Genomic DNA, 11247 nt, shown 5'->3' with positions numbered 1-11247 from the left:
TTGTAGGACAGAGAAATATTCTCGAAAACTTGCAGCTAATGCTCCCAAGTGTCCTGCAAGTATTTTGTGCATTTCAACAGAATTTTTCACCTGAAGAATCAAGGAAACCCTTGAACACTGGAAATGATGAATAGTTAGTGTTTTGTACTTGAACTTCCCCCAGCTGTAGTTTCTTAATCTTAAAAATACTTCTTGCATAACAGCTGTGAGTTCCATTTTATTACAATACTTTTCCATTTTTAGGCATCGCGGACCCCCAGGGGTCCACGGGACCTCACTTTGACAACTACTGCCCTATTGTATTTTTCGAGATAAATTTGGATTGTATAGTTTTACCCGGGACCACTGCAGAGGGGGCCAAAGTTGATGGAAGAATTTTTGGAGGAAATTTTCCGATTTTCCCTGTTCAGGTACGTTATAGACCCCAATACAGTACATAGCACCTCTGGAAACTTTGTTTCATACTGAAGAAAATAAACTATAAACCATAACTTTCCAATGAACAGTGTTGATGCAATAGCTATTTCACTGCAAGTCTACGATTTTCTTTATACTAACAGGGTTAATGGGCCCCAGGGCTTACTCCGCTGTCCATGGCACCTAATTTTTTGTGCATGAACGTATCTTTGTTATGTTTATCGAACGAACTAAGTTTAATTCCGATATCCGGATGATACATTCATGTCCATTCCTTGTCAAAATTAGATAATAATAATAATAATAATAATAATAATAATAATAATAATAATAATAATAATAATAATAATAATAATAATATAATAGTAATCAAAGCAAAACAAGTGTTGTTAACTCGCCTTCCCAAAATTGTTCTTGCCCCTCCTCTTGCCTCCTACTATTACGAGCCTCGTGCCGCCACTGCTATATCTAACCATTATAGGTATAAATCTTAAATACAAGCATACATTTGAGTTTTTTAACACAGTACATGATAATTTTGAAAATGCAATTATTCCAATCTTCAAAGAAAGGAAACAAATACAAAGAAAAATACTGGAAGAAAATTATTTTTAAATACACAACTCTTTTATTGCCTTACTGATTTCATTCACTTTATTTTTACATTAAAGGAACTATTAATTGATTTTTCATTCATCTTAATTTGTACTCTGAACTAACATTTATTAAGACTCCTCAGAGTGTTTGTCAAGAGGCTGTAGATATTGTCCTAGCCTAAGTAGTTTGCTTTCTAAATGATCTTAATGGACCAGTGGATGTTCTTCCAGCCTGATTAGCTTGCCATTTCGATGCTTTTTGTGAGGTACTGGTTGCTCTTCTTGCCTGACTAACCTGCTGTTCCGATTGCCTTGGTAAGCTAGTGGATGCTTTTCCTGCCTGTGAAGTAACAGTTTCTCTGTTAGATTGTATTGATCTCTTAAGAGAGCCCATTTGAATAGAAGTTTTTTGAAATTTAACATGGTGAACAAATCCTACTGTTGCATTAACGTCTTCTGAAGTAACTGGTACACCTTCAGCATCAAGTTCAGATGGTTTTCGTGATTCTCTACTTGAGGTACTCGACTTGACTGCTTGTTGAGACTCTGACTTACTTTCTAGTGACTTGTGAGATCCAGCTTTACTTCCCAGTGACTTCTGAGATCCAGCTTTACTACCCAAGGACCCAGCCAAACGTGATGTAGTTGACTTTTGTGATTCTGTCTTACTTTCCAATGGCGACAAATGTGACGGAGGCGACTTCTGAGATCCCACTCTACTTCCCAATGATAAGGACTGAAGTGACTTGTCTTCCTCATCAATTTCTCTTAATAATTCGCTTCCTAAGCTTATGTCATCAAATTGTACACCTTGAGGTTCTTCTGCAATTGCTGGTAATCTCGGTTCTCCACCGAAAGTTCTATGAAAAAGTTCAGAGAATATAGATTCCACGAATGATGGTCGTTCCAGATAAACGGGTGGCTGATCACGTGGCAATCTAGGAAACCTTTCTTCCGTTTCTTCTGGGCCTGGTGGTTTTATATCAGGCATAGAAACACCATAAGGAGCGACAAGATTTAATAAGCTTGGGTGTCTACTAAGAACATCAAGATATTCGTCCACCCGCACTAGTGAAATTTCTTCGTCTTTGCGTGTCGGAAATCCTGTAGGTTGAGGAGGTTCAGGCCGCTTCAAACCTTTGAGTAATTCCTGTATAGATTCCAGAAGATAATCGGCTTGTCCTGGTACAGCTCGTAAGCAGAAATCAATAAATTTCTGAAATTCAACTAAAAGTAAATGGAACGTATATTCCATTTTCATCTTATCAGATCCAAATAATTCAAGCTCCTTATTTTTCTCGTCTAGGATTTGTTCATATTGATACAAATAAAAAAGAAAACGCTCAACTTGTCTGTTAAACGCAACTTGCAAGTCTTGTTTCTCCCCTTCGCAAATGAAATTTTGCTTCTGTTGTAAATACAATAATTCCTCTTCATGTTTCTTTTGCATTGCTCTCATCAACTTAAACAGACAATCTTCCTTCTCTTTTGCAGCTCTGGCCAGCTCGGCTTTTCTTATTTCTTGTTCATGCCTAAAAACAAAGGAGTGCTTGTTTAAAAAATGTTTTTTGAGAGTTAAACATATCTTTTTAGTTCAGAGAATGCATGGCTTATCGACCTACTGTTTAACGTTTTATTTGAATTACATATGGACAGATTAAAGACAGTGACGTAAAAATGAAAAAAAAAAACAGATCTAGATAAGACGGCCTCTTAGCAGAAAACGTGAAATAAAGTAAGTCCGAGCTTTATTCTGGTAGATGGCTAAGCAAGTTCTAGTGATTGTTTTTGTTTATCAGAAAATTGGTGAGTCAGACGAAGAAAATGTGACTCACACTACTTCAACTTTAATCTATTCATATAATCCTAACGGGGCACGAACCAGGTTCTTCTGAACAAAAACCTTGAATGCTAATAATTTAACAAGAATCAAGAAGTCCGCCGCGAACAGAGCTACAGTGGTCCACCTTCGTACCGTGACTAAAGTGGAGAAAAATATTGTCTTGTGGTTGAGTCTGACATGTCTATCACATGTAAAAGTCCTATAATTCCAGGGGTAGTACCTGTGAATATCACAGGTAAAGCTATATATCATCATACTCTCCAGCAATACACAATATTATGCCCTTCAACTTGTTCCTCTTCAGTGTTTCTCTCCGCATCTATCCTTCTTTGCTTGTGCTCTTGCACTGGCTAAGATGAGCCATTTGTAAATATACAACTTATCTTGGTTCATCGAATGTAACATTGCAAGGATGTTGTCGTGCCAATACCGTATAGGTATATTCGATGCACGGTACATAAAAATATGAAGACTCCCAACGCCATACCTATGGAGGCAAACTATCGTCAACAATAGTATGAATGTTGTGCTAAACTCTTTATGTAATGGCGAAGTTTAGTCTTTGTTGATTTTCCATTTTCATAACCAAGAGAGTGTAAATGAACGTCAAGGTTGTTTTTTCACAATCAGAGGGACTCGGGTTCGATCGGCGGTCGCCCATCCAACTGAGGCTTTTCTAGGATTCTTTCACATCTCCAACAGGGGAACGTTACAATATTTGTAAGTCTTTAAATATAATTCTGTTTAACTCCGACATAGCTGGTAACAAGCCTATGTTAAGAAAGCAGAATGGACCCCCATGGTTACCCGTCGTTCAGCCCTTATCATGGAATCATCTCAGGCCCGTATCCACGGGAGGCTAGGGTGGACCGGGGCCGCCCTAAATTTTCATTGGCCCCTAAAATTTTCACGTAGGCTTGCAAATGAACTATAATATGGTTGGGTCGGGCCCTCCCCAAACTTCTAAAGGCCCCCTACATTTTTGGGTTGGCTACCGGTCTGAATCATCTTATGGGTAGGAAAGAACAGGACCTCCTGTTTTTTATACCTTGCTGTTTGTTCCTTGTAGAATAAGGATCTGATATCTTTCCTGTTGGGGGAGGATATGTCTGTCTCGTCTCCCAAATGGGCGACTAGCACGTGCCATTAGGTTTAGCAGTCACGTTATACCCCAGAAATTTGGAATGTATCTAAGGTAGGTAGGGCTGGGATTTAGCCCTCCTGGATTCCAAATGGGTTGAATGGTTGGACTATGCCGGGTAATAGTCATATCGTGATATTCAGTACCTAAGGAGAGGTGAGCTTGTTTTAACGCTCTAGTGCCGATATTTACATTCGCTTGGAGAGTTCCCTCCACCAGTAGATATTACTGGAAGATAGATCTTGGTTACTCGCAGTAAAGGGCTTATTCCATTATCCTTCTTCGGGAGGATTTTATGCGAAGCACACTCCTTTTGACGAGTAATTACTACATGTTTGTGGAACTACAGACCAATTTAAAGGCTTAAAACACTGCCATAAGGCAGACGATTGCCCATCTATCACGGAGAACAAATGTGGTAGATATTTCAACCCTTGTCCAACTTCCTCCCTGTGTTTCGTTATTATTATTTCCAGTACAAAATTGCTTTACATATTCACTTGAAATTGTGTTAATAAAAAAAGTACAGATAGCCCACCATTAACGACAGCGTTCCCTTGCTTTCTTTGACGTTGCCACTGTGTACGTTGATGTTGCAACGACTTCGACTATCACTTCTTACCAAAAAGAAGAAGAAGAAGAAGAAGAAGAAGAAAAGAAAAAGAAATGGACGAAATCTCGTGCTGTAAGCAGTTTTGGAAGGGATCAATTCCACAATATTCGGGATGAGACAAAGTGAGAATAAAAGTTTTTTTTTAACTTGCTCCATCTTTTTTGTCAGATATTTTCTATTTTATTGTACAGTTTGTTACTACAAATCGTTCGCTTTTATGTCTTAATGTTGTCACATAGCATAATGTAGGGGACGAAATAACAAATCGTAAAATTTGAGAGCATGAGCTTTTGTTACAGTTTGCAGGAGACAGCTGATTTTATTTTCTTTTTTGTACCTCATGGGATTTCATCCTTTTTAATGGACATTAGCACTTGCTTATTAATACTTATTCGACTCGATAAGCTCACAGTTCGTACAATATAATTGGGATTTCACTAGTTGAAAAATAAACTTTTTGGTGAGTCTTATGGCAAATGCATGGAAAACCTTGTCGTCAACATAACACTGTCTTCACAAGTAGTTTACAACAAACTACGTTAATATTTTAAACTTGAAGCAACGAGCTCATGGGCACGTTCATTAACTGAATAGAAGAAAGCATCAAATAGGGTATCATTACAGCACGAACGATTCGATGATGCTGGCCCTTCAAATTGAAGACTCGAACATATTAACTTGGATCTTCTTTCCCTTCATTCTCTATGTCCCCAATCTTCATGGATGACATAGGTTCCCGGATATCAAATTTAATCAAAATTGTGACTTATCCATTGTAAATGTATATTCAGAAAACTTACCTCACTGCTTCTGTCAATTCCTCTTCGTATTTTGCAGCCTGTTCCTCAAGTAAATTCGTATAATATTCTTCCATTTCTTTACCTTTATCGAGACTAGATTGATGAAGCATTTTCTCCATTTCTTCATTCCACTTAGCTTTCTCCTCTAAAATCTTCCTTGTCCAAAAAGCTTCAAGTCGTTCTTCTGTACGCCGAATGGCTTCCTACAAAAGTAACAATGTTTTCATAACAAAGAAATAAGGATTAAGAAAACGGAATATCTCGATTTTGATTAGAGTTGAGTTGAGTTTAGCGTCCCTTTAAGCAGCAATTGTATTGAAACTTCAACCTACAGCTTAATGTGGGATGAGCTCCTACCGGAAATTGAACCCGAAACTCCCGTACCAAAGGCCCGTACTCTATCCACATAGCCCTGAAGGAGCTATTGCGGAATATATTGAGTTCAATGGAGAAGAAAATGGGGAAGTACAGACACAGGAAGAGCGATTGAATTGAGTGAAAAGGGAACTCATTTGTTGCCAAGAATGGTGATTTGGATGTTGAAATGATATAAAGAATGCAAGAGGGATGAGAAATTTGAAGGAAGTATGAGGCGTTCTGTGTAACCACAAAATCAAGGTAAAGAATAAAAGGATGATTTATAAAAGAGTGTTTAGGTCAGCAATGATATACGGAGCATAAACATGGCCAACAAAAAGCACTCGAAATAAGATTGAATATTACCGAAATGAAAATCCTGCGTTGGATGTGTGGGATAACAAGAAGAGACAGAGTAAGGAGGGAGAGAGTAAGAGAAACAATCAAGGTTATACAAATAGAGACATCCAGGAAAGAAGACTGCAGTGATGTAACCTGATTAGAACTATTGACTATGTGGTCAGAAAAATGATGCCAATGGAAGTCGATGTGGAGAGAGGTAGAGTGAGATCAAGAAGGAAATGGATGGATATGATTAAGAATGACTTCAGGGAGAATGTTCAAACAAAGGAAGAATTCCGGAACAGGACTTTATGAAGAAGACTCATAAAAAACGTGGACCCCTCATAAATGAAAAAGACGGAGAGAAAGAATAAACTTATGTATGACGTAAGGAATGGGGCAATTTTATTTGCTAGGATTAATTTCCAACAATTACTACGCAAATATTCGGTTTGTGGGTTGTTCAGAAATTAGAATAATAACACAATAATTTCTTCTAATATAGATTTATTGGGCCTTATGCAGAGTCGTTTTGAAGTCTGATTAACATCATACTCCGGGGTTGACTTAAGGATGGTTATGAAAATTGTGTTCAGAGTCTCTGATTAGGACGTAGTATTTGACGAAGTTAATCACATCTCACTAATTAATCTAGAGCAGAGGCTAATCTTTTACCCACGGTTTAGCGTACGACACAACATTTCGTATTTCGTATTTCATATATTTTCATTTTTACAGACTACGCATGCGCTCATCTACTTTTTCGTAGTTGCCACATTTTTTCTCACTCTATGCATTGGGTTTATATAAGTTAATAGTAGTAGAAAAATGGCGGTTCTGCGCCACTGACCCTCTACCCACTTTCTCAGTCCCGCCTGAAGCAGACAACGAATTTCCCAGTGCCGCCTGACACACTATGCCGGGGGACATATGGGGGATACGAGAAATCGAGCATCGTGAACCGTCAACCCACGGTCTTTTACGACCTCCATTTTAGGAGTGAATTTGTTCCCTTTTATGACCACTTTTTAGGGGGTGTACTCGTTCTCTTTTACGACCTCCATTTTAGGGGTGAACTCGTTCCCTTTTATGAGCATATTTTTCCAACCCCTACGTAACATCAAACTACGTAACACATAGAAGATCAGATAACAGATAAGAATATGAAACATAGAAGGGGTGTATTCATTCTCTTTTATGACCTCCATTTTAGGGGTGAACTCGTTTCCTTTTATGAGCATATTTTTCAACCCCTATTTTAACATAGCAGATAACACATAAGATTACGAACACATAGAAGAGCAGATAACACATAAGACTACGTAACACACAGCAAAGCAGATAACACATAAGAGTACGTAACATAACAAGGGTGAACTCGTTCCCTTTTATGAGCATATTTTCCAACCCCTATTTTAACATAGCAGATAACACATAAGATTACGAACACATAGAAGAGCAGATAACACATAAGAATACATAACATAGCAAGGGTGTATTCGTTCTCTTTTATGATCACTTTTTCAACCCCTATTTTAACGTAGCAGATAACACATAGCAGAGACTATGTAACATAGTAAGTGTGAACTCGTTTCCAACCCCTATTTTAACATAGCAGAGCTAATAAAAGTATATGGCTTATTTTCCAACCCTTATTTTAACATAGCAGAGAATACATAAGATTCGTTCCACCCCTATTGGAACATAGCAGAGAATACATAGGGTGAACTCGTACTCTTTTATGACCTCCATTTGAGGGGTGAACTCGTTTCCTTTTATGAACATGTTTTTCAACCCCTATTTTAACATAACACAAATGACATAAGAATACGTAACAAGACTATGTAACATAGCAAGGGTGTAACTCATTCCAACCCTTATTTTAACATAACAGAAATAGCAGACAATGAGCAAAGATAGTCATTTTAGAGGGTGTATTCATTCATTCTCTTTGATGATCATTTTTTTCCACTCCTAATTGAAATTACATAGCAGAGCAGGTAACATAAGATTCGTTTCCTTTTATGAGCACTTTTAGGGGTGTATTCATTCCCTTTTATGATTACTTTTTCAACCCCTATTTGAACATTTTAACAAAGCAAAAATTTATGAACACATTCTCCACTCCTATTTTAACGTAGCACTGATTTCGTTCCCAACCCCTAATTTAACATAACAGAAATGACATAAGCATGTCTCCAAACTACTGACCATCGTGAACAAAGGTCAAACTCAAAAAAAAAACAACATATCGACTGCTGTTTCCACATTTAGTAATTGGTCATCAACTACTACAAGTTCCAAAAATAATGATCATCGAGGTCAAAGGTCAACATACTTAAAACCTAATAACTCGTAAACGGAGCCACATATTGAGGTCGTGTTTCCAAATCTAGTAATTGGTCATCAACTACTACAAGTTCCAAAATAATGATCATCGCGGTCAAAGGTCAACATACTTAAAACCTAATAACTCGACAACTGAGACACATATTGAAGTGCTGTTTCCAAATCTAGTAACTGGTCATCAACTACTACAAGTTCCAAAATAATGATCATCGAGGTCAAAGGTCAACATACTTAAAAGCTAATAACACGAAAACTGAGCCACATATTGAGGTGCTGTTTCCACATTTAGTAATCGGCCACCAACTACTACAAGTTTCAAAATACTGATCATCGAGGTCAAAGGTCAAAATACTTAAAACCTAATAACTCGAAAACTGAGCAAGATATTGAGGTGCTGTTTCCACATTTAGTAATCGGCCACCAACTACTACAAGTTCCAAAATAATGATCATCGAGGTCAAAGGTCAAAATATTTAAAAAACAATAACTCAAAAACGGAGCCAAATATTGAAGTGGTGTTTCGACATTTAGTAATTGGTCATCAACCACTGCAAGTTCCAAAATAATGACCATCGAGGTCAAAGGTCCAAGTACTTAAAACCTAATAACTCGAAAATGGATCCACACATTCAGGTGCTGTTGCCACATTTAGTAATTGGTCATCAGGTACTACAAGTTTCAAAATAATGACCATCGAGGTCAAAGGTCAACATACTTAAAACCTAATAAGTCGAAAATGGATCCATATATTGAGGTCCTGTTGCCACATTTAGTAATTGGTCATCAACCACAGCAAGTTCCAAAAATAATGACCATCGAGGTCAAAAATTTAAAAACGCGAATAACTCTTAAACAGAGCAACGTATTGAGGTGCTGTTTCCAAATCTAGTAATACGTCATCAACTATTACATGTTCCAAAAGTACTGACTATCGAGGTCAATGGTCAAATACTTAAGCCTTAATAACTTTAAACAAAACCTGTGTGACCTATTCAATGTTGTATCAAGCAGAGAAAAGTGAAGAATGAATAAATATGACTGGCTTACTTCGAGAAAGAGAGCAAAGATATTTCATTTTAACTAGCTGAGAATTTTAAATCATCTTGTATTATTTAAACAAACGAAAGGATAAATTTTATACCAACGAGAAATGCCATTTTATACCATTTTGTATTACTCCAATTAACGAAGGAATACCAGAAAAAAATAAGTGAAGAATGAATAAAATTTAGGTGGATTATTTTCTTTTGTACCAACTGAAAAAGAGAAGAAGAGCTACTTTAACTAGCTCATTATGTACTGTTTAAACAAACGAAAATTGACCATTATGTAACTTTTGAACTACTGAAATGTTCTATTTTTGTATCAATCAGAAAACCCGAAGAAGGATCATTTTAACAAGTTCATAATTTCGATGTTCTACTTTTATACCAACGAGAAAAAAATGAACTAGCTGAATATACGAAATAATAAATTTAAGTGACCTTTTCAATTTTGTACCAATGAGAAATGGCATTTTAACTGGCTCAGAATTTTACTACTCAAATAAACAATGAAGTATTTACTTTTGTACCACCGAGAAAAAAAGAAATTGCACCATTTTGAAGTATTCAAATAAACAAAGGAATTATAACTTGTTTCAACTCTAAAATCAATTAAACGAAGTAATGCATTTGAGTGAGCTATTTAATTTGAAAAACCGAAGTTGAGTATTTTATACCATTTTGTATTATTTCAACAAACAAAGGAATAAGCAAAAAGGATCATTTTATATCATTCTAAACTAGCCTAATAAACGAAGACATAAATATGAGTGAGCTATTTAATTTTGTAGCAACCAAAGGATCATTTTAAATAGCTCAGTATTTTCATGAAAGAACAAAATTGTACTAATCAGAAAAAGCGAAGAAGACTTATTTTAACTAACTGAGAATTTCCATACCTTTTTGTACTATTTAAACAAACGCTGAGATAAATTTGAGTGGTCTGTTTTTTGTACTAACCAGAAAAATCGAAGAAGGTACCTTTGTAGTAGCCCAATGAACGAAAGAGCAAATTTGAGTGTTCTACTTTTTATAGCAAACAAAGAAGAACCATTTTGTACTACTCAAATAAACGAAAGAAAAAACGAAAAAGACCATTTTAACTAGCTCAGAATTTATATACGTTTTGTTTAGGTGTCCTACTTTTTGTACCAGCGTGAAATGCCATTTTAACCAGCTCAGTAGTATTCAAATAAACAAAAAATCCGAAGAAGGATCATTTTAACTAGCTCAGAATTTCTGTACGTCTGTGCTATTCAAACAAATGAAAAAACTAAATTTGGATGGAGGATGGTTGTGAAACATGGTCGCTTACTCTGAGGGAAGAACATAGACTGAAAGTATTTGAGAACAGGATCCTGAGAAGAATATTCGGACCCAAGAGGAACGAGAATGGGGAATGGCGGAAACTTCATAACGAGGAACTACATAGTTTATACGGTTTACCCAACATTGTTAGGGTCGTCAAGTCTAGGAGGCTTAGGTGGGCAGGTCATGTAGCTAGAATGGAAGAATGTAGAAACGCTTTGAAAGTGTTGACTGGTAGACCCATAGGAAAACGACCATTAGGAAGACCTAGGCGCAGATGGGAGGGCAATATTAAGATGGATCTCGCAGAGATAGGAATACAAAGTAGTAACTGGATGCAATTAGCTAAGGATAGAAGTCAGTGGAGAGCTTTTGTGAACGCTGCACTGAACCTCCGGGTTCCATAGGCCATAGAGTTAGTTAGTTAGAGTTATTATT

General features: G+C 36.8%; 1 protein-coding gene across 2 annotated transcripts in view; it reads right to left on the bottom strand.

Moving 5' to 3' along the window:
- Nucleotides 1-957: 957 nt before the first annotated feature.
- The window catches only part of LOC145666709 (uncharacterized), a 71534-nt gene continuing 61244 nt past the window's right edge, over nucleotides 958-11247 (bottom strand). Inside the window, exons 4-5 of one of the 2 annotated variants that reach the window (XM_081734216.1) lie at nucleotides 5411-5613; nucleotides 958-2545 (exon numbers count right to left, since the gene is read on the bottom strand). In XM_081734216.1, coding sequence (XP_081590342.1) covers nucleotides 1192-2545; nucleotides 5411-5613 — 1557 coding nt within the window. In that variant the 3' untranslated portion in view covers nucleotides 958-1191. The remainder of the gene's footprint in view (nucleotides 2546-5410; nucleotides 5614-11247) is intronic. The other variant, XM_081734214.1, reaches the window with a different exon arrangement.

The sequence above is a fragment of the Thermobia domestica genome, chromosome 12 (assembly GCF_964235325.1).
Source record: "Thermobia domestica chromosome 12, izTheDome1.hap1.1, whole genome shotgun sequence".
Lineage (NCBI taxonomy): Eukaryota > Metazoa > Arthropoda > Insecta > Zygentoma > Lepismatidae > Thermobia > Thermobia domestica.
Note: the sequence above shows the minus strand (reverse complement) of the source record. Positions and strands in the feature narration are given on the sequence as shown.